The sequence below is a fragment of the Pogona vitticeps genome, chromosome 6 (genome assembly GCF_051106095.1).
Source record: "Pogona vitticeps strain Pit_001003342236 chromosome 6, PviZW2.1, whole genome shotgun sequence".
Lineage (NCBI taxonomy): Eukaryota > Metazoa > Chordata > Lepidosauria > Squamata > Agamidae > Pogona > Pogona vitticeps.
Genome location: NC_135788.1, coordinates 88,652,150 through 88,676,733, shown reverse-complemented (window position 1 = coordinate 88,676,733; position 24,584 = coordinate 88,652,150). Strand labels below are relative to the sequence as shown.

Here is a 24,584-nt window from a genome sequence, read left to right as displayed (position 1 = left end):
TTGCCGCATTCCTTTTGCAGCTAACCTACTAAAAATAGAGTGAAAGCCCTAAATTAGTGTGCAACTACATAGGGGAATTTGGAGCGATCCGAGTCATGTTTAAAAGGCTCTTATTTTTGGTGCAATCTATTTTTTTCTCATATTTGAGCAATTCTTCTGTCTACACACAGAAGATGTTTCTTCTCCTGTGAGAAGGATCCAGAGAACTTCAGATCATTCCAGTTTCTCTCCCTTTTGATAATTGATGCTTGCGCTCCTATCCTCACTCCCACTTTTTGTTGTGGCTGTTATTTCATGGGCCACAGCAATTTCTCTTGTAAAAATTGACATAGCGCTACAGCACTATATCAAACTAGCATGGATATTTCATTATATCTGACATAGTGCTACGTTTCTTAGGATAATATTTTAAAAATTGTGAAAAAAGGAAAATAAAGGAGAGGGTTTCTCTGCCATCATTTCTACTGTCATAACCCATTGCATATGTCACAGGGTTATCACTAAAGAGAATGCTGATCCACTATTTGGGAGTGAATGAAGCAACCACACAAACTGCCAAATGGGATAATCAGGAGCAATCCCAATCATACCAAATAAATTGCAGAGCTAACATTGTGCCTGGAAAGAGTGAAACAATCACAAAAGGAGTGGGATGGATTGGTCTTATTTAAAACACTTGTGGATGCTGAAAATAGGGCAAACCAAACTGCATGAAAAGCAAAACAAATGACGAGCAATATGCTCGTCTGATTGCCCCCTTACTTTTTCCACCACCTGATTAGCTGGTCTTTTCCAGAGAGCTCAGATTTCAAGTGGACACTGAACTCTTGAAAGTGCATCTTAATTGCAACAAGATATTTAGGATGAAACCTCAGTAATATCCTCTAGTGAAAATTAATGCTCTACAATCAGGAAATTTGAAAACCTAGGAGTACATCACAAACAAGGTTAACAATCCAGTGAAGAGCTATGAAAAATTAGCCATTATGGTACTTACAGATGGCAAGGGGCAAAAATGGATTGTAGTAACAGAAAGTTCTAATTCAGGATCTCAGAGCCTTGGACTGAAAGGAAATTCCTGAGTCTTAATGCACATTTCACTCACCACTTGGAAATGGGGAGAGATGAGATATTTGTATTTATATCCCTGGGGACATGAAAACAAATATTGTCACAACAGGTGCCTTGGGAAACCAGATCCTCCCCCCAGAACTGGCTGGTCCACTTACTGCTCACTGCACAGCACACACAACTGTCATTGTTTGTGTCACAGCAATTATGGAAGCAGCCCGGCTGGTGCTTCCTCACCTCCTCACACAGCCAATCACTAGCAACTGAGTGGGAAAACTCATAATCCTGCCTTGCTGGAGTGATCAGCTGTGCGGGTAGGTGGGGAAGTGCCAGCTGGGCTATTTCTGTGATTGGCGCAGTGTGAATAACAATGGGTGTGCATTCTATGTGGTGAGCAGTAAATGGACCAGCCTGTTGTGGGGGCAGGGTCTAGTTTCTTCAGGAACCTGTGGCGATGATATTCATATTCGTATCCCCAGGGATACAGATATAAATATCCCATCTCTAGAAATGAGCTAAATCTTTTTGGCAAATTAGCCATATGTGATCCATAAGACCGTGAGGTCGCACAATGTATTACAGAGAGCAGGGATCAGTTCTACTGACAACAGGTTTTATCTTTCTTCTCACCTACAGCTTGGATGAAGCGATTACTGTCTGTGATGATGTTAAGAAAATCTGTAAAATTCACTTTTCCATCTCCTGTAAGACAGCCGCACACACAAAAATCAAACAAAAAATCAGTTGATGAGAGATCTTGAAGGGGCCCCTCTGTCATCTACATTTTATTCTTGATATCAGTAATGATTAGGTAATATTCCCACCACTGTATCACAGTTCATTAACCAGCATTAGTCCTTAGAAGTAACTTTGGGGAACTACAACTCCCATTTTTTTTTGGCCAGCATGATCATGCTGGCTTAGGATTAAGGAAAGCACAATCCCAAAAAGTAATGCCTCCACGCTCTGTCCGGCATGCTGCAGCCACATATCCATGCTTATCACACAGTATGTGGTTTTGCTCCTTCACTCCACTGAAATAGAAAGAATCTCATTGGATCAAATCAAGGGTCTACCTGATACAGTCTAATGTTCCGATATTGGGGGGGTGGGGTGTGATGTGTAGCCTGCATAATTAACACGTAAACTGCCCAGAGAGTGCTCTATGGGGTGGCATATAAGCAACACACTTGGTTTGCTTTGCTTTGCTTCCTAACTCACCTGCCATGATTCCTTTGGTTTCTGACCCCTAATTAGCGACTGCAATGTGCACAGTGCAGAATAAAACGAGGAAAGTGATGTTTCCGAGTTCAGAAAGTGTGCAGGCCAAGGGCTCTTCTCACACAGTACCAAATGCTTCTCTACACTTTTCCATGTAGGAGTTTGTAAGTATAGCCCACTCAGAGACTGCCGCATGAGATGACGTGCACATATCCACGTATTCATATTTGTGATTGGAAGAGAAGTCTGGAAGCTCCACCATCAAAGCCCCACTCAGGCAACAGTTTTACATTACTAGGAAGTAAACCTCACTGGACACAGTGGGTTGGAGCCAGATGAAGGACTTTATTCAAAATGAGTTTTAATAGGGGTTTAAAATGTACTTCACTTATATTTTATTATTGCTTATATTTTATTATTATCTACCCCGAGCCTTGACTTCACTCAATAGATGGGAAGATATGCAATCAGAAAATTAATCAATCATTTTAAATAGGCCAATAGACCAGCCATGCCTCAAAATAGCATAAATCTTTTTGTTTTTTTCAAATGAGGAAGGTGTTCTTCAGGCAAGGTTTCCAAATGCGAATCTACCTTTTTCTCCTAATTTCTCCAACTCGGAGCCAAAATGTGCCTCCTTTTTTGAAAAAAAGAAAAGGAAAAAAAGCTTTATCCTGTGTGAAAAGAAAGCATTGCTGTTCTTGACAGGGGAGGGCAGGACATCACAAACAGGGACAGGAACGCTTGCCTTCTATAAAGCAGCAGTCACCGCTTTCTAGGAGACCTTTCATGGCATAAGTAACAAAAATAAAAACAAATAAAATAAGAATGAAGTATTGTGACTCCTTAAGCAACTAACAGTTTTATTTCAGTGTGAGCTTTTATCTACTTCCTGCAACAAACACTGTGAAACAACAGACTTTCTCTCCTTCACTTGGCAAGCGTTTTGCCAAGAGTGAGGAATCTACTTCTCTGTAGGAGGCGCGGAGGGTTGCCAGCTTTTAAAATGAAAACAGTCAGCATAATGCACCCCTTTGACTTAGCAAGTCTCTTGCAAAAAGAAAAGAGCTGCTGAATATAAACACAATCCAATAAAAGAGGGCTATATTTTCTAAGGGAACATTACTCCTGCAATGAAAAATAGTCACCTTGCAAAAACAGCATCTTTCAAGTCAAATAAACTGATGCTGCCTTGTTGTATTTCGGAGCTTTAGAACAAAGTATCATATTTGTCAAGTAATTATGATGATGATAGTTTATTGCTATTTCTATAGAGTGGAAGTACTGTATAGGGCATTTCAGAGTTTTTTAAGTAAAAACAAACTCCAGATATATCCCTGCCTAGAAGGAGTGCTGCTGATGAAGGACCAAAGGATAGAGACTTAGAAATGGGCATGACTCGCTGTATGTCATGTTGGTACAAGTTGTTAACAGGTGCCACATGTTCCCTTCCCCCACCACAGCTGGGGAGAGGAAGAGAATATGCAGCAGCTGTGGTACTGCACCGATGGCTTGTAACAATGCAGCATGAAGTGAGTTGTGCCCATCTCTAGCAGAGACGTAAAAACTGGATTGCCCATGGTGTGCAATTTTAGTCTAACTCATATTGCTTTGATATTTCCATTGGATAGGGATGTGTGTTTGTATCTGAACGAGAGTGAACCCATACCATCTGTGTCAGCATAGATCAACTCATCAAAGGCTTCTTCCTCAGTCAAGTTGATTCCCAGGTTATGGGCTGTGCTCTGTAGGGCTGGAAGATCAATGTTGCCATTGAGGTCCTTGCTGAAGGTGTCATAAGCATGGTGGAAAGCTGGAGGAGGCATATGATAAAAGAGTAGGAAGAAGTTAGGCTTAACAGATAATCACTGATTGATTGCTTTTTGAGGGGGGATGACTTGCAGAAGAAATATGCAACTATTCATCACATTTATTGTGATCACATTTATTGTGTTAATGTATCATCCCCACCTGACTTTAATGTTTCGAATACCTGTATCAGCTTAAAACCAATTATTAGCTCTCACTAAACTACTGTAATTAAATTAATGGGAATTTGATAAGTCAAGAAGGATGGCTCAATCTAAGTAGAAACACATGCAGACATGGTCTCTTCCCACTAAACCATGCCATCAGTCATCGATATACCATGCCTATATGTCAGTGTGGACACCCCCCCCCCAAAGTCTTTAAAGTCTCTTGCAGAAGATACTCTTTTCATTCAAACAGTTCAGAATTGTGGCATGGAGTCACGGGTAGACATTTGGATGTACCATAACAGAAAAACCACTCAACAATCAGATGGTCTGCAAGCAAGAGACGTACCTTCCAGCTGTGGCTTACTCAGGTCCTTAACAGCTTTGAATGTGTTCCCAAGGACAGTCCCGTATGGGAATACTCTACCAAAACAAAACAAAACAAAAAAACCAAAATAAAAAATAGCACAATATCAACCAATTGAATCCATCTCAAATCTACAAATGCTCTACACTTACAGCCCAAGTTTCATCTACATGATGGAACACTTACTGTAGAAGTATGGCTTTGGTTTTGTGTCCCTTCACCATTGTATTGCATTTGGTGCCTACAGCTGTCCGGTAAGAGTGGTGGTACGATTTGGAATGACTTGTCACTAGACAAGCGTAGACTCTTACAACCAGAACATCTGGCAAATTGATGATAGTAGGGATGACAAAAAAGTAAATAAATAAAAAAGAGAGAGAGAGAGAGAGAGAGACTATCTGGGTTCCCCTAGAGAGATAAGACAGTGCCAGCAATCCAATAGTCATTCCAACATCTGAGAATTATTTTCCACCCAGACTAATTTCCTGACTTAACCTTGATAGAACATAGCCATGCCAAAACACACAGCTCATTGAAATAATCTGTGATATACTGTATAGACATATTCACCAATACTAAGATGGGTTGTTATTTAACGGAATTAAAATGTTGCATTCAGTGCACTATAAACACAAGGGAGGGCTGACACCCCACCCCAGCACCAAAGGATCCCTACAAGCCTCTTTTGGCAGTTGTCAAAGTCTAAAAGACCTGCAATGTTGGGTGAGGAGGTAAATACAAGATGAGGAAATCAAGTGCAATCGGATCCTACTGACCTGCCTGGTATTAGTGGACGGTGCTTCTCTGTGACCCTGGGAAACTTCACTGTCTTTCTATCAGACATTTTACTTGGGTATCTTCCTATTGAAAAACAAACAATTATACACAATGCATCAATGGTAGATGGCAACATACACAAGACTATTAGCATGCCTGCTCTAGAACCCTTCAGCACTGTTTCTCTGGTGTCTGGGCTAAGGCTGTCTCTCCATTACATGAACACAGGCCATCCCCTCCACCAGCACAGCCATGTAATTTTTCCAGGCTTTACCCACAACTTTGGATGCTTAGTTAAAGTAGGGGGAAAGGTGGCAAAAAGCTATACAACAAAATGAAATTAAGTGAAATGTATTTGTTATAGTTTTGCTCAAAGAACCTTGGGAACAGTAATTCTGAGAGGTTAGAGATTATTCCTTGTTAGAGATTCCTGGTTCCATTGTCCTACCTGCACCTTTCCTGAAAGCCATGAAAGTTGTACACTGATTGTGCAAACTCTTTGTGCATCAGTGTGTCTCTTTCTTCACTTTATATATGTCCTGTAGAACTGGGCACTGCCACAGCCCACTTCTATAAGACATATATAAAGTGAAGTAACAGACACACTGATGCACAAACACAAATACTGAATGAAGTTTGTATTATGACAATGAGTAAGAGCCAAATGAGAGACAGTGGGACAGCCTGGCTTGTTTTATATATGCCTTTCTATCACTTTCTATCACCTGTGCTACTTTTCTTCCCTGCCTGGTTCAAACAGCTAAGGCTTAGAGCTTCCTGGGATTCCAGTCAAACCTCCTGGGCTCCCCTCAAGGCCATATTCCCTTTCACACATCCCCGTCATTGGGGAGCAGGTCACCTAGTATTTTCCTACTCCAGACACTTGAAATGTTGCTCCTAAGGCTTAATTACTGGCAAGTAAAGCCTTGAAGGTGGAATTTTACTATTTTTGGTTCCGTCACTTTGCCTTTACCTTCAGAACTGAATGTGATCAAGCTGATATGTTTTCCACAATCTTAGCTGAGAATCTATCTATCTATCTATCTATCTATCTATCTATCTATCTATCTATCTATCTATCTATCTATCTATCTATCTATCTATCTATCTATCTATCTATCTATCTATCTATCTATCTATCTATCTATCTATCTATCTATCTATCTATCTATCTATCTATCTATCTATCTATCTATCCCATTTATACCCCGCCTATCTGGTCATTTCGACCACTCTAGCCCAGTGGTGTTCAACCTTGGCCCTCCTTGGACTTCAACTCCCAGAAATCCTGGCAGCAGAGGTGGTGGTGAAGTCTTCTGGGAGCTGTAGTCTAAGAACAGCTGGAGGGCCAAGGTTAGACACCACTTCTAGCCCTTTTCATAGGACAGTAAAGCAGAGGATTCACATTCCATTGACTGTATACTGGTACCTTGACTTATGAACATCTCCACTTGCAAACGATTCGAGTTAAGAATGGCTCCGTTCGCAAAAAGTCGCTTCAGCTTGCTAACGGAGCCTTGACTTACAAACAAAAAAAATGAAAAAACCCTTTCCTGCCCTTTTTTTGACCTAAGTTCATCTTAGGTCTAAAGAAGAAAAAATAAAAAAAATTCACCCCCTAGTGGTAGAGTACGGATTAACCGGCTTTGCATTAGTTCCTATGGGAACTAATGCCTCTACCTACAAACAGCACCTCGACATACAAACGAAAAACAGCCTGAACTGATTAAATGGTTTTCAGTGCATTCCTATGGGAAATCTTGACTTGACTTACAAACTTTTCAATGTACGAACGCCGTTCCAATACGGATTAAGTTCGTAAGTCGAGGTACCACTCTACTTCTCTTTTTTTCAGGAGAAGCGGGAATGCTGGATCCACCCCAACCTTCCTCAACACATACAAAGATCCTTGAGGCCCATTCAGAGAACTTCATGGCTATATGCAGATCCTCCTTGATCCAGGGCCATCATGAGACTAGAGCAGTTGGCACAATCAACTTGTTGGAGCCCCTTGTTCAGGAGTCAGATCCCCCCACCCCCCACCATCCGATGCCTGTTCGATACTTCTGCTACCCAAAGTGCAACTAGAAACAGCCATAATGTGGTATTGACTGTCTCACAAGGACAGTGGAAAAGAGTTTGCTTTCTCCTCATGAGAAGAAGCTGGAATTGCAATGTTGGTAGCAGTAAATCTAAGAGAAAAGCTAAGAATATATTTCCTCTTGCCTTTTCAGTGCTGGAACCAGAACATACTGGGGTAAGAGAACAGACGGGACAAAGTGCATTGCCAGCAAGATATAGCTCCCTCCTATATTATTTGATTTCTATGTGATATACTGTCATAGTGGCATAATTCACATTAATGCTCTCTTAATTGTATTAGACTTGAAACAAGTCTTACTTAGTGTGTGACTATATGAGGATTTGTCCTGCTGTTTGGTCTGCTCTGGGGACAGGCTTGCTTTCCCGGTGATCATATGACATAATAGCCAGCATGAATGAGCCAATCCCCAGAGCATTCCTACCAGCACCTTTCTAGCTTCCTGTCAGCAGTTATGCATTTTTAGGTACAGGTATGATCACTCTGTCTTGGCTCAATTCCAGCATGTGTGATTGCTGGGATCAAACCAAAGTGCATGTCTTGCTGATTTCAATTTCTCATTCATTTTCAGTTTCCCAGTATTATTAAGTGGCTTCAGCAGAGAGCTTAGCCACTTAACAATATTGGAAATTAAAAATGTGCTCTGCTCCCTTTGTGTAAGAGGAGCAGAGGATGCAAATTTTATTATTTTTGTTTTTTTCCAAGGGCAGTGCTTTTGGAAAGGAAAAAAAAAAATCTTCCTTAAGACATTCATTCTGAAATGGAAAAGATCCTCAAATTTGAATTTGAAATGAAAACAGAGACCATAATCTTGGCAATAACACCAGATAATTTGGGAAAATCTTCACAAGAACTTTTCAATTACATGTTGATAGCAGCTAGGGTAGCAATGGCAGCAAAGTGGAAAATGGAGACATGGCCAACAAAAGAAGATTGGAGAGATAAAATACTTGAATATGTCACAATGGCAAAACTCACAAATTATGTACACAGAAGGTCAATTAGAGAAATTGAAAAAAGTGGGAAAACTATTTTGACTATTATAATTAATTAGAAGGGGTATAGAACCAACTTTGCAAAAAAACTATGTAAAACTAGTAGAGTTCACATTCTAAAAACATGGCACTGTTTAGAATAATATGTATACTGTAGTATAGATGTTAAAATAGAGGGCTATATAAACTATGTAAATGGCCTGTTCGTTGTCCCTGATATATATGAAATGTACAATTTTTTCTTTTTCTGCAGTTTTCCTTTAGTACTTCTACATATTTCAAAATTAATTTTAAAAAAAGAAAGAAAGCTTCCTCCTGGAAGGAGGAGAAAACAGGAGGGGGTAAGGAAGTGGATTTTTTCTGTTGTTTACATTTTCTTTTTTTCCTTCCCTTTAAAGGAAGGCAGGCCATATAGGGCCACTTGAGGTATGAATGGCATGTGGATGCAAGAATCACATCAAATGGCATGCCATACCTTTACATCACCTTAAGTGATCCTATTTATCCTGATTCAGCCTCTTCCAATTTAGCTGTCTAGCCAACCCCTTAGTTTGATAGAGTTAACTTTCAAACCAACAACCTTTGGTCACAGACTTATTCCAGTTTTCACTTTATGATTTGCTATCACAGATGGGGATATTCGTATCATATACAAATATGAATACCCCTGTCTTAGCTGACCCTAATGAGGGTGTGGCCCCCAGGACAGGACTGTCCATCCATGTATCCTGCCGTGGTGCCAGTCCCATTGGTACCGCCAATGGCACCTGGAGCTTCCTTCTCTTCCTGCTCGGATGGCCACTTAGCAGCCATGTGGGAAGACTTGTTCTCCCACCCTCTGCCTGGAGTGGCCAGCTGAGCAGGAAGAGAGTGGAACTCCGGGTGCCATTGGCAATGTGAGCGAGACCTACACCATGGCAGGATGCATGAGTGGACAGTCCGATAATGGGGGGCCGGACCCTAATTAGGGCCAGTTGTGATGGGGGTATTTGTATATGAATACAAATATCTCCATCTCTATTTGTTATAATTCAAATACGAACAGTCCCTTTCCGACAAGTATCACCTAAATCCAATTGTTAGTCCAAGCAGAGTGGGACTTTCATAAAATATTGACTTACATTCCATTCTGCCAATGGTTCTGTTGTAGAAGGGATGAACAATTAGACTGAGTTCCAGAAGTCCAGCAGTATCAAGGGGCAGATCTCTATTTCTGAGAGTGTTTTTCTCATTCTGAGACCCTAATATATCCCCTGCATTTTCCCTTCCCCTCTTGGTTCCCTATCCCCCTCCTGGAAGAACAGCACACATCTCAAATTTCAGAGCAAATGGCGAAAACACAGAAAGCAATAGCTAAAAAGCTTGTTTTACATACCAAGTACTTAACACAAGACAGTGATTGTTCAGATCCACTGGTTTTATCCTGTAGGCTTTAAAACTTAAAATGCTCTTTGATGTCAAGACATTGTGACTTATACTATGTACCCCAGACAACCAGTAACCTTGGTAATAGGGAGGACCTCAAAAGGAGCAAGCTCTTTAGTCCTGTGAAAGTGGACCCCAGAGATGGCATGGTAAGCAGGCTGTGCATGATGGAGAGAGAGCAGGAAGCACTACTCTGGAAGACAAATTCCAAGCAGTAATGAAGATTGCTTTGGATGAGTGGGGTCTGGCACAGGAAATGCACAGGCAAGTAAAACACCATCCAAGATGAGTAACATGGAGGACAAGAATAATCTTGTATAGGTCTTTCAAGACCTTGGATAAATTACAGTGGGGTCTTGACTTGAGAACTTAATCTGTATTGGAAGGCGGTTCTCAAGTCAAAAAGTTCTCAGGTCAAATCTGCATTTCCCATAGGAATGCATTGAAAACCATTTGATCCGTATCTGCTCTTTTCCGTCCATAGAAACTAATGGGAAGCTGCTATTCTGCCTTCAACCACTAGAGGGGGATATTTTGTTTCTTTTTTTCTTAGGTCAAGAAAGGTTCAGGGAAGGCAGGGAAAATACAGTCCAGGCAGTACAGTACCAGACAGTCCGAAGACTGTCTGCCAATCCACTCTCTAAACGCTGGGAGGAGTGAGGAAGCAGACAGGCACCCTTTTCACTGGCCAACAGTTAACTGAAAGTTCACATTTCGCACTTTCCCTGCCTCCCACGTGGGTTTTTTTCAGTTCTTAACTCAAATCTAAGTATGTAAGTCAAGTCAATATTTTCCTATGAGAGTGGTTTGTAAGTCAAAATGTTCTTAACTCGGGCCGTTCTTAAGTCAAGACCCCACTGTATAGGAGAAATGTACAAGCACCGATCTAGTCATTTCTTCTTGATTGCTAGAAACAGAACCTCCATTTTAAGAGACTGTACCCTTCTGACTTTTATGAGATTAACAAGTTCCAACACACCATGAAGGGGACAATCTGGTATACTTTCTAAGAGGTAGACATGTAGCTCATTGTATGTCAACCCCAGAGAAAAATAAAAAAGGTGAGAGAATACCATCCCTCCTAGAAAACAAAGAAGGTCACGATGGAGGTATGATAGCACTTTTCAAATACTTGGAAAGCTGTAATACAGAGGAGGAGCAGGGTCTGTTCTCGATCATACCAGAGTGTAGGACACACAACAATGGGGTAAAGTTACAGGAAGCCAGATTCCAGGTGAAATCTGTTAGGAGCAGTATGGCAACAGAACCAATTGCCTTGAGAGGTGGTGAGTGCTCCAACACTGGAGGCATTCAAGAGAAATGTTGACAACCACCTAGCAGATACCCTTTGATTTGTATTCTTGCACTGAGTAGTGGGTTGGACTCAGTGAATTTATGGGCCCCTTCCATTTTCACTATTCTATGATTCTATGATTCTATGGTTCTATTATTACCACTTGACTAGTAGTGTCAGCTGGATCTTGTCCAGCCAGCAAGAGAGGCACACCATCAGCTCGGAAATAACTGACAGATTCTTGTGCTTCTATTTCATTATCCTCCCCTAGAATGACACAAAGATGGCTTGTGTGGAGTGAGGTTCACTCCAGAGAGGAGACTGATATGCCATGGACCACTACCAATGATCCTGGAGAAATTACATCTTCTTGCTTGAAGGGCTTAGTTTGATTGAGTCAGCTATCTCAAAGAACTAAGGAATAGTTGAGAAATGTTTTAACTTGGGCTGCACAAAGACATAATCCTTGTGGCGCAGTGGTTAAACGGCTGTACTGCAGCCAAAACTGTGCTCATAACCAGGGGTTCAATCCCAGGTAGCCGGCTCAAGGTTGACTCAGCCTTCTATCCTTCCGATGTCGGTAAAATGAGTACCCAGCTCACGGGGGGGGGGGGGATGCGTAGCCTGCATAACTAACCTGTAAACCGCCCAGAGAGTGTTTGAAGCACTATGGGGCGGTATATAAGCAGCACACTTTTGCTTTGCTTTGCTTTTAAACAAATAGGCCTGAATTGGACCAATTTGTTTGAGGGCTTAATCAAAGAACAATGGCCGGATTTGGCTCCAGGGCAAGGTGAAAGAGCAATGCTTCAGACTGACCAGGTGAAGGATAGGAAGGTGATCTCACTTTGCTTATTGACAATTCCAGTGTCGAGTGAGACAAATATCTCATCACACTCTTCAATCACAGTGCTTGGGGGACAGGAATCGTGTGAAGTAACGGAAGTTACCGTATATATTCAGTTATCTCATAGACTCTGTCTTTTACCAGGTTCAGAAACATTATTAGAAATATGAGTGAAAGACCTCTAAGAACGTAACTGTGTTGCATGTACAATATTCTAAGATTAGGCATCTGGCTGAGGAGCCAAAAGTTGGGGGTACAATTCCCCCCCTGTGGCTCCTTGACAGGGGGAGCTGGATTCAGTGATTCACAGGGCCCCTTCCAGCTCTGCAGTTCTAAAATTATATTAATCTGAGCAATTTCTACCTTTTTTCCCTTGCTAACTGATTCCATTAGCTATTTGACTAATCCCCTCTTTGCCTTTTTGATTTGCTTATTTTAGAGGTAAATTTTGCCTACTTTGTGCATATCTATGTATTTTAGCTAGTGATACTTATTGTATCCTTTGCCCAGTTAGCTCTACTTGTATCATTTGTTTTCTCCTAATTTGCTTTAAAAAAAAAAAAGAATTCTCTGTCTTTCTCACATGTATGCATATGTACGTATATGTGCTCAGATATGCATTCACTTGAATTCTGCCAGGAAATATAGTAAATTATGCACAGAGAACATACATTATTATTATAGTGCACATCTCATTCACACTGTGAATATGAATTACAACAAACACTTTTATTTTTCACTTTCATTTCCCACTTCATCCTTTCTTGTGTTAGCAAAAACCTACACTAGACCTCTGAGTTGTGGTGGCTCCTTTTACGATCACACTTTTACAGCTGCTCCAGTGTTACCTAGTGCGCCGTCCAAAACTCACTTGTACAACCTCTGTGACCAGCACACTAACGGCAGGAAGTTATAACAGAATAAACAGATGACAGAAGTAACAGATTGGAAGAGAAGGAGCAAGGAAGATAATGCAGGACAGATGGAGAAATTGATAAGTTAGCAGAGGGGGATGGAAAAAGCAAGCAAGACAGTGAAAGAGGGATGGGCAAAGAAAGAGACATCAACAGGGTTCAGAAATAGAAAGCAGGAAAGGGGCAAGGAGAGCAGGTAGAACGGAAACTTAAGAATTCACCAGGCATCAAACCTTTATGTACTTTTCACATCAACACCAATAGTAAAGTCAGGTTCCACTTATAACAGCTCACTTTATAGCCATCACTAGGAAGCCAATTAAGTTGTTAGTGCAGGATATCTCTACACTGTTTCAACTTACATAATTTACCAGTTCAGTTCAACATTTACTAATACAGTACATTACCATTGTGTCTCATCATGAGACATCTCTATAATTGACTATGAGACTTCTCTATAGCTGAGAAATACAAACGCTATTGCTACATCAGATGGAAGCAGGCTGGCTTTCCTCCATCCTGTCCTCAGTGCTTGGTGGGACTAGTTAAGCCTAAAGAAGCAAGCAGCTTCCAGGACAGCAGTCGGTCAGTCTGGGTTTCTACCAACAAAAGGAAGACAAGAGCATCCTCTGGGACTACTCTGAGGTGGGGAAGATCCCAGGACTAATAGATGCCTTCACTGTAGACAGAAATTGGGCAGAGGTACTGTAAATTGCTAGGGCATTGTCGTACTAGCAGCCTGATCAACCTCCTTCAAAGGTACTGTATTCCCAAATGTTCTTGCTCAGAGTAGAGGCAGAAAAGTCTCAGGCAATCAAACAGGTGATAGTAATGATGAGCACCAGCAGGCACTAGCAATAATGAATATATGGAGGTAATTTCAAGGAGGGATTATGCTCCTTTGAGGCTTCCAAAAACTGGAGGGAGGCCTGTTAACCGCCCTTTTTTCCAGCTGACTGCTTCCTTATTTCTACCTTCAAAAGTTCACACTTACCCTTAGTGCTGGAGGGAGTTAGGGTGGCATTGCAAGAATTTATGAAGTCTTTCAAGTTCACTGTCCCATCCTCTGGAAGGCAAAAAAGTAAAAAAGAGAAAAGAGAAAGAGAAAGAAATTAGATGAAAGAGGCCAGAGCACTTGAAGCCCTAAAGCATAACTGTAGGAAAACAGCACAATCCAGAATGACATACTTTGAGACAGGGAACAAAGATTACTAGGGATCCCCAAGTAAAGAATTTCATTACAGTATTATTCACAAACCTAATGATGAATTGCATTTTCATCCCACCAACAGTAGCCTTGAGACACACAATAAAGCAATAAAAAGACATCTTAAAACAGAGTTTTTTAAAGCTGAAATGAAACCTTATCTGCCATTTAAACTACAGTGGTGCCTCGCATAGCGAGGTTAATCCGTTCCGGATTAACCTTTGCTATAGCGAAACATCGCTAAACGGAATAAAAAAAGCCATAGAAACGCATTGAACTTTGTTCAATGCGTTCCTATGGCTTGAAAACTCACCGTTCAGCGATGTTTCTTCATAGCGCCGCCATTTTCGCGCCCTCGTTAAGCGAGGGCAGGGTGCGAAAATGCGGCGCGGACCTTCCGGCGGCCATTTTGGAACCGCCGATCAGCTGTTCTCCCCGGCTTCGTTATGCGAAGATCGCTAAGCGAATCGCTTAGCGATCTTCGCAAAGCGAAAAAACCCCATAGGGGCCATCGCTGAGCGAATGCTCCAGCGATGGCCCAGAGTGCCTCGTTAAGCGATTTCATCGCTCAGCGAGGCACTCGTTAAGCGAGGCACCACTGTAATTTCAAATAAGCATTCAAACTATTTTCAGGCAGCACCGGTTTGAAACAAAGGTAGGTAATATGCCCTCCACTCAGCTAAAGACTGATGAGCCACTTTCTTAATACTTGTTTATACCTAAATGTTTTTATCAATGTCTAGCAGATAGGACAGACAGCCTAACAATCCAGATGAGAGAGGCCTTTTAAAAATGAAGTCAGCACAGGCCGGAGTATGTTTGGTCATGCTATTCTTCTGCCCTGGCAGAAACTATGCAGTAAATGCCACCTACTGTAAGTTTCCCATTCACTGTTGACATATTTCCTGAAATAACAATAATTCTATTAAAGCAGGGGTTAGCCTTGAGAAAGACTTGACTTGAAACTTCAACATCCTATTCAAAATGTTTGACAGATGTACCAGAAATACCAACTAGGCTGTGGCTGAAAGATAGAAATCAATGTACAGATGTGACATTTTAGAGGGGCAGGTAATCCAAGATAAATGAAAAAGATAATACTATGGACGACACTCACCATTATACTTTGTTAACTTCAGTGCATCCTGCAGCTCCTCTTGAGTTAAATAGATCCCCATGCCACTCAGGAGAGATTCCAAATTCTTAATATCTATTTGTTTGTCTTTAATAAAAGACAATAATGCCGGGTAAGTGTGATTCGAGCACAAATATATACTTGTTGCATTAAATGTACATAAATAATCTCATCAGCTGCTTCATTTTGCCCCACAAGAATAATTATTTCCCATTTTATAAATGACAAATGCTAAGTCTGATTACAAAATGTTGAAGTTCCTTCAATGAGCCTATAGTTAGGTAGGACTAGGAGTCTGATTCTCCTCCCTCCCTATTTCCGCCATGAATGTAAAAACTCACCTTGAATACTGGAGAGGCCCTGTACGGCCCACATGAAATCTTTTAGATTCACAGTCCCATCCTCTGTAAGACAAAAACAGAGAAACGAGATGACAGAGATGGCCATCAGAGATTCTTACATCCTACTAAATTCCCACATCTCTCAAAAATCTACCACACCAACCCCTAAGAAGAAAATTATCTCACTGTTGCTAGTTCCTTTCAAGACGATGCCATTCATTTCCCTTATCCAGATGAAATCTCTTCTACTCACTTCAACAGCTGACTACAGTGGGGTCTTGACTTGAGAACTTAATCCGTATTGGAAGGCGGTTCTCAAGTCAAAAAGTCTGTAGGTCAAGTCTCCATTGACCTACAGTGCATTGAAAACCGATTAATCCCGTAACAGGCCGTTTTTGTTCCATTTTGGTTTTTTTCTGGTCTGTAAGTCAATTCTCAGGCTGCAAGTCAAACCTAAATTTTGCGGCCAGAGAAGTCTGTAACTCAAAAAGTCTGAAAGTCAAGCCCTCTGTAAGTCAAGGGTCCACTGTAGCTCAATAACTCAGGAAGTCTTATCACCACTGTTCAGCCTAGCAATCCAGAATAACTAATGGGCAGAGTTGATGTCCCCTACTATACTGACTGAGGGCACATTCAGACGGGGGAAGCTGGAGTGGTCTGGTTCTCACCTAAAAGTTTCTTATTTTTAGTGTGATCTAGTTTATCTTTCATTCACACTGATCAATGTTTCTTCTTCTGTGAGAAAGGTCCAAGCAGATATTTGGATCACTCCAATTTTCCCCCCTTTCAATTAAAGACACTCCCCTTCCTGCCACCTTCCCCACTTTTCCCCACAACCATAATTCAGTCAGCCAGAGTGACTTTCCTTATTTTGTTACATAAAGTAAGTGACATAGTGAAACAGCAATGCACCTCTGTCTCATTTATCTAGAATAGTGCTGCATCGATAGGAAAATATATTTTAAAAAATTTAAAATGGTAGAGTAGATGAAAAGAGGGGTGTTCTCCAACATTTCTCTCATCCCACCCAGGATGGCATAGACTTTCAGATCCTCATGGGAAAAAGCTCTGTTAAAAATAAGATACCATATTTGAATCCGAACATGGACAAGTCAGTTTGTTTGTTGCTTGTTTGTTTGTTTGCTTGCTTGTTTGCTTTCAGGGAGAGAACATTCCCTAATCAAGAATCAGCTGGAAATCATGCATCGTTGGCTCCAGCCACTGGAGGGGCCTCGGACCTCGAACAGCGTAGCTGGCTTTTGCCCACCACCTGGGATATCACGAGACGGATTATTGCCTTGTGAATCACGAGTAGGAGGGGAAAGCCAGCTACTTAAGGAGCTTTCCCCTCTAGGATCACCTTCTTCTTTCCAGACACCCCAGTGAGAAGGGGTGTAGTTGAAAGGAGCATGGCTGCATTTTTGGTAGGCCGCCCAGGAGCACAATGGTTCTTACAAAACTCTGGACACTACGGTTTTGAGGCCACGGAGGTCTGCCTTTTGCTGTCGGGCGCTTGAACTTTAGGACGGGAGGGCAGCACTGGCTCTCTCCAGCAGCTGAGTTTACCAATCTCTTCTTTATCATTGTTTCTGGTTTATTATAATCTGTTTAGTTACTTGTGCTATTTGGTTCGGATTGTGCAGTCCTGGTGTTTGGAGTCCCTACTTCGTAAGGGAAAGCGGCGACGTAGCTTTCGTGCCGCTGTATTCGGGCGCAAGGGTACTCCAGTGAAAACTAAAACAAACCGGAGTTCCAGCTTGGCGGTTATATGACTGTGGTTGTGGTTTGGAACACAGATTTAGCAGCTAAACTACCAGTAGCATTATAAAGGAGTGGTGGTAAGGCAGGGGACTAAAAGGAGGGGGTTTAGGATGCGATTCTGGTTTTACGTGGCTCTGTTTGCTTGGTTGGTGGCTTTGTTCTCGGCCCATATTTGAATTTCCTGCCAAATTTTACACACACACCCTTTTGTTTCTGCCTCAGCTTTGTTTCGCCGACACTTTAATTTTGCTTGGCTTTCTTTGGCCAGCATTCTAACTTTATCCATCTGTTACCACTGCTACTGGTTAACGTTCATAGATATATTTTTAAATAACTTTTATAATTTTTAAATATAAATATAGATCGATCGATCGATCGATATAATTTAATATATAAAATTTAAATACATTCAAATATAGGTAACTGAAATAAATAAATTGATAAACAATACTAATAATAGAATAGATAATAAATTGATTATCACACAATAAGATAGCAGCATTTATTGATATAAAGATTACTATTGTGGGATTAATTGGGCAACTTAATTGGTCAATTAATTTATTAGCTCAATTAATTTATTAGCTCAATTAATTTATTTGAGATTGCTATTGGGTTGTTTGGATAAGCAAACCTTTATTAACTGAATAATTAATCCATAGATTGGCATGCATTCAGTTGGATGTTTAATATTTTTGATTCAATTAATAAGCTTGGAGCATTTACAATTGGCACTGAAGGAGCTGTATACAGTGGGTTTTCAATTCATTGATTGCTCTATTATACAATAATATAATATAATATATGACAACCACAGTCATATAATAATAATATATATAAAATATATACTCCCTGGGAAAAGCCTGAAGGTGCCAATCGCGGTGGAAGGGGACCCCCCAGGAGGTCTCCGATGGTGGAGGGGAAGCCCTGAGAGACCTCCTGGGGGTCCCCCGCTACCGTGATCAGAGGCAGCAGTCACCCAGCGTCAGGAGGCTTGAGCTGGCTGGGTGCTTGGTCGCTTGACTCCGGCCGTGGGGCCACTTCGGGACCAACAGCCCTCGATTAAAGAGGGCTTGCGGTCTGGGGGTGTTGATTAGTGGCCGTCTGGGTTCCTGCTGTCCTTAAGATCGCTGGAACCTGGGGCCGGGGATTCACCCTTTCATTAATCCCACCATTTAATTGTTTCCACACTACAGCAGGCCCCCTTCTTTTTGAAAAAGAATGCTAGAAATTCGGATCTGATTGTATATTAAGAAAGTGTGGCCCTGTATTTAACCCATATCACTGTCTCACATTTTATTCCGAGGTTGGGAGGGTAAGTGTGGTTTGGATTTTCATCCCAGCATAAACAATTGATTTTAGTTGCCATGGGGGAATAGTGAAAGTGTAAGCCATGTTTGCTCACTGAGGCTTCAGTCTTATGCAGTACCCAGTCCTCTGGGAGGAAGGGTTGCATGAGGATTGCATTGGCATGATCTGAGCACGGGTTTGAGCATACACCCTAATGCTACTTGGATTCCTCAAGGATATCATGATTGCCAAGATATAGAAAATGGAAAGGAAAACAGGTGGCAATGTCAATTGCAGGAGCAAAATTAAAAGTTGTTTGCTTTTAGCAAAGATCAGTCCAAGTCAAAAGCAAAACGAGTCTCAGCACTCCCTCCTCCACCACCTCTCTCTCCCTCTCCCTGGCCTGTTTGTGCAAATTGCAAGCAAGCAAGCAAGCAAGGGGGAAGTGGGGGCTGGCTGGATGGCATGAAAGAGGAGAAAAAGTTTTCAGCAGCTGCTCATTGCCAGGCACTGCCGCTGTCATCATTTCTCTGAAAAGTCATTTCCCTTTTTTTACTTCTCTCTAAGCAACTGGGCACAACATCAGCTCACAGCCAGCAGGTAGAAAGTGGGGACATGAGGCAGAAGTAGAGGTATCCTTTCCTTAACAAGAAAAAGCAGTGTTTATCATTGGCAATTCCTGCATCTCCCCCTCCCTTTTCAATGCCACAATCCACTACATATGTCACACGGTTGACACCTCTGTTAACACCGCCCACAACTCTGTCTGAGGGGAACTAACCATCTGCATGGGCCATAGAAGAGGATAATTAAGAGCACTCCCTGTAGACAAAGCACTGTATCAAAAAGGAGTAGGACAGCTCTAAAAAGGGGTGGGATAAATTGTTGTAAATCAAAATTTGTGTGGACACCATAATTTGATTCGAACCAAACAAAACCAAAGCAAATCATATAGTGAGCCTTGTGGCACAGTGATTAAACTGCTGTCCTGCAGCCAAACTCTGCTCACAACCCAGGATTCGGTCCCAAGTAGCCATCTTGAGGTTCACTTAGCTTTCCATCGTTCCAAAGTCAGTAAAATGAATACCCAGCTTGCTGGGGGCAGGGTGGGGGGCAATGTGTAGCCGGCATAATTAACTTGTAAATCGTCCAGAGAGTGCTTTAAGCACTATGGGGTGGTACATAAGCAGCATGCTTTTTTGCTTTATACTGTATGCTTGTCTGGATGTGACCTGAGAAACATAATAAAGGCATCTGGGCATTTCATATTCAAAAGGACAGATTTTTCTCCAACAACAATGACCCAAATTACAGCTGCTTCCAGATGAGGTTTGCCTCATACAACTGCTAGACCAGTTCTACTGTTTGGTACAGTGTAGCAGCTGCCTCAGGTAGCAGATCTGGGGTGTTACAAAAAGGCACAAAATTGTTAGTTACTTGTTATTGTTATATGCTTGCTGACAGAGATAGGGAGAAAGTCTCACAGGATGTCTTTTCTTGTGTCCAAAAATAGTTTGGTTGGCCTTGGGTAATATACTCACGCTTGGATGTGTGGGAGACAGTATATGATAGTCCATCTCAGGCTGCAAAATGTCTTGGACCAGCCTGTAGAATTTTATTCTACATGACAGAATTTTCCATTAGTAACTGCTCCATGTTTTCCCACCGCTTCTATCTCTTTCTTTTCTATTCACCACAACACAATAACTGTACAATATCATTCATTTGGAAGCCATCTATCGGGAAGCATCCTGTGCATTAAGCAGAATTTAGAAATTATTTCTCATAGCCTCGCAGGCTGTTTTGGAATAGAAACAGGGCAGATGGCGAGTGGCTGATTACAGATTTTTTAAAAAGCTGAACGGTAGCCTGTTTAAATTGTTTTTCGACTGTAGGACAAAGATACGAGGCCATTATGGAGATACCTCCCCCCCCTTTTTTTTCTTTTATTAAAAGCCAGCCTGGAAAAGGTAATTTTGATTTGAAAATGACCAGAGAGAAAGGTTAGTCAGCTTCTTTCCCCAGATCCTTCCACCATTCACACCTGTAGGCTACTTAGGTTCCCTTTGGTTAAAAAGAACAATGCCATCAACATATACACACACAGAGAGAAAGTACTATACTGTAATGTGGAGTTTGTACCTAAGTGTGAGCAACTAGTGGCAAATAAAGCATTCCAGGAACCTGATTGCAGTGGAAAAAACTTCCATCAGAAATTAGAGAGCACCCCCTTTCCTAGCGATCTTTAGAAGATTATTGAAGGCAGAGCTGTTTAAGGAGGTCTTTGGCAATATCTTAAGCTAATTGGTGAGACCTGTATGTTATATTTATAACTATGGTTATTGATTATTTTTATTATAGTAGTGTATATTTTGCTTGTTATGTTTCATGCAGTTTGGTTTGATTTCATTTATCAGGAGTCAATCTTTGTCTTTTCTGTTTTAGTTTGTGGTGTTATGTTTTCTGATTTAAATATATATATATTTTAGTCGGTGGCATGCTTTGCCTAATTATATAAACTCACTAAGTCTGGCAATCTATAAGCTAAACAAGCAAGCAAGCAAACAAGAAACAACAAACAAAGAATCCAACAACAAAAATGAGACTGCTGACACACACTCACTATTCAGTGTTGTTTTCCCGAGAGCCTCCTGCACCTCCTCTTGAGTTAAGTGAAGCCCCATGCAAGTCAAGATTGAGTCCAATTTGCTGACATCCACCTTCTTCCCTTGAAGAGAAAGTATGGAGGAAACAACAAGTAAGCATGGAGTATCAATTAATATTCATCCGTTTTATTGTTAATTCCAGGGTGTTCTCCCTTTGCTTTCCCGCCATATTGTTCTATGCTCATTTCAATACCTTTTCCACAGTGCCCCTCCTACTGCTTATCCCCCATCTCATTTCTGATTTCCTGAGAGTCTCACTACAAAGGGATGTCAGAGTCATATAATTGTGATGACATTAATTAGCACTTCACAAGGAAAGACAACAAGGGTAAATTTGAGACAAAGTTTAAATCTATATTCTTTGTCAGATCTGCTTTGATTTGGGTTCCTGCATTGGGCAGGGGTTTGGAGTAGATGGCCTTATAGGCCCCTTCCAACTCAATTATTCTATGATTCTATTATTTCAAGCTGTAAGACATCACCACAAGTTGATTTATCCAACCTCGAATAAAATGGAAATATTTTAATATGCAGTATTTAATTTTTTGGCTTTTTTCCCCCACCAAGGTCCACATTCTGTAGGCAAGTGGCATCCAGCCACACAAGTGAGAACAAGATCTCTGAGAGAAGCTCCATACTAGACATGGAGATGAATAAAAAAAGAATTGTGATATTTGTCAGATACTGCTGATTTGTGCAATATTCATCACTTTGTATTCGTCAATTCTGAAGACCCTGACAAATGCGAAGTGACAATATTTGCTCTTTCCATTTGTCCCTAGTTGAGCCCATAAAGCAAGCTAGGCTGCTGGGATGGCCGTTCTGGCAGCCTAGTTCATTCTCTCTGCCTATGGGTGCACTAAACAGCTGTTTGGCAAGCCCGGTCTCTCTGCCCCCACAGCCTGCCCCTGCCCCTTTCCCACTGCCCCTCATTATCTCTCTACTTTGTCCTGCCACCCCTGCCCCTGCTGGTGGTGGAACAGAAGCTAGGTTGCTGGAATGGAAACCACCGTTCTGGCTGGCTAGCCTGCTCTCTCTGACTCTGCTCATGCCAATCAGCTGTTCAGCGTGCCCAGCGTCAGAGAGAGCAGCCTAGTCGGCCAGAACAACGATTTCCATTCCATAAGCCTAGCTTCCATTCTGGCAGTTCCAGCAGCATGACAAGGTAGGGAGACAAAGGAGGGCAGAGGGAAGGGAGTGGGGGAGCAGGAAGGGGCGGGAGGGTCAGCTTTTTAATTTTTTTAGACAGCCACAGGCTGTCTTAAAAAACTGATTTGTGCTTTGTCAGAAATCCCATGGGAAATTTGTGTAGCCTGCATAATTAATTTGTAAACCGCCCAGAGAGTGCTTGAAGCGCTATGGGGCGGTATATAAGCAGCATGCTTTGCTTTTTTGCTTTGTGGGTCATTGGTTGTCAACCTTGATGACCCAGAAACCATGACAAAACACCTTTTGGTGGTTTGACTCCATCTCTACTGAGCAGATCTGTTGTGAATATGGAGCCAAGCAGCTTTACAGCACAATGTGAAAGCTAACTGGTCATTTGTGTCACTTGACTTCCGGTTTCCGGGAATCTGCACTCCTACCCATTGGTAGAGGCACTACAGCACAGCAGAAATTTCCTCTGATGAAACAATATGCTGGCATAGTGAATGAGAAACGAACTATCACACTGAGTTCTGTTTTATCTATCCCTGCAATTCTTTAAAAAGAAAATCAGCAGTCTCTGAAATATGCAGTCAGGAAAGGAAGAAGGAGAGGCAGAGTAAGGAATGTGAGTTTAATTATTTCCCTGTCAGCTGTTTTCCTTCTTAAAATAAAAGCTTTAGATTTCTTTTTCAAAAGAACAAATATAATGAATGACAGGCTGAAGCCATCCTTAACTGAGCAGTATTGAACAACACTATTATATATGTCTTTAGAGGACACTATTTCAAATTATATTTATTCTTTTAAGGGAAGGATGGGTTATACCTTTATTAGACCATTAACATTCACCACATAATCTAGCATTTAACCCTGTACAGGTCTTCATCAGGCTGGCAACCACATAACTCCTTTGTTAAAAGGAAGTTTCAACATGGGGGCTACAGACTCAGGTTAGAGGTGTAGTTTCGTCCATTGCCATGAAGGGGATGCTGAATGGCTGGCAACCATTTGCCTTCACAAGATTGAGAGAGAGAGATTCTGATCCACACTGCAAGAGGTGAAATCTGAAACTCACACTCTTACGCCATTTTGAAATTTGCTTTTTGTTAAAGAGCTTTGCACATATATTTGGCCTGGATTTCTGAAAATTTTATGTTTCTTCTGCAACACTTGTGGCTCTGTGGTGGCCAGCCTGATGAAGACCTCTACAAAGTGAAAAGCTAGCTTAGGTTTGTGGTCTTTTAGTGGTTTAATAAAGGCATCATCTATCCTGGAATACCAGGACTAGACTGGCTTTCTTCTTTTTCTTTTTAAAAATATCATTTAAAAAAAAATAAACAGATTTCCAAGCTCTGCTCAAAACCTTATACAGGTATGTTGCTTTTACAAGAGTAAAAATATAAAATGTCTGTATCTTACTCTGCTTTTGGAAAAAGAGCCTGGTGGAAGAAATGTTAAAATGAAAAGCAACTTGCATACAAAATGTTAAATATTCATGCCATTTCACCTTTTCCAAGTGCCTGATTCCAGCATCTAGTGGTTTTGTTAAAGGGAAAAAATGTGTTTAGGGAAAGTCAGGTGGAACACTTTGCAAAGTGTTGACTGGACCAGAGGAATTAGATTCCCATTCCCGGACTTCAGGGTGAGGTCCTTGGCATTTAAACAAGTGCTTGATTTACCGGTATTTATTAACTGCAATGTCCCTATACACAAAATAAAGGCTCAGACATTTTAATAACAGTTCTCAATACAACTGTACTATCCTCATCCATTTTCCAATATTATGGTTCATCTCACCAGTTTTTTCACTTATCAAGACAGCACTTGCACCTCTCTTAAATGCTTCCAGATCCACTTTCCCATCGGCTACATGAAACAAACAGATCATGAGAAATACAAAGGCAGGTCAGAACTGGATTCAACTTGGGGGGGGGGGGGTTGACACAGGCATTTGGCATCCATTGTGGGGAAAGGCTGGTTTGCTCATTTTGCCAATAATCAGATGATGTATTGCTAGAGAAATACAGCCCATCCCCCGAGTGTTCTT

General features: G+C 41.4%; 1 protein-coding gene across 1 annotated transcript in view; it reads right to left on the bottom strand.

Moving 5' to 3' along the window:
- Positions 1–24,584, bottom strand: part of LOC110081351 (uncharacterized) — a 64,982-nt gene that overhangs the window by 12,567 nt on the left and 27,831 nt on the right. The window contains exons 18-26 of the mRNA XM_078378729.1: positions 24,335–24,403; positions 21,346–21,450; positions 15,672–15,734; positions 15,313–15,417; positions 13,983–14,054; positions 5,412–5,496; positions 4,618–4,691; positions 3,962–4,105; positions 1,702–1,773 (exon numbers count right to left, since the gene is read on the bottom strand). Coding sequence (XP_078234855.1) covers positions 1,702–1,773; positions 3,962–4,105; positions 4,618–4,691; positions 5,412–5,496; positions 13,983–14,054; positions 15,313–15,417; positions 15,672–15,734; positions 21,346–21,450; positions 24,335–24,403 — 789 coding nt within the window. The remainder of the gene's footprint in view (positions 1–1,701; positions 1,774–3,961; positions 4,106–4,617; positions 4,692–5,411; positions 5,497–13,982; positions 14,055–15,312; positions 15,418–15,671; positions 15,735–21,345; positions 21,451–24,334; positions 24,404–24,584) is intronic.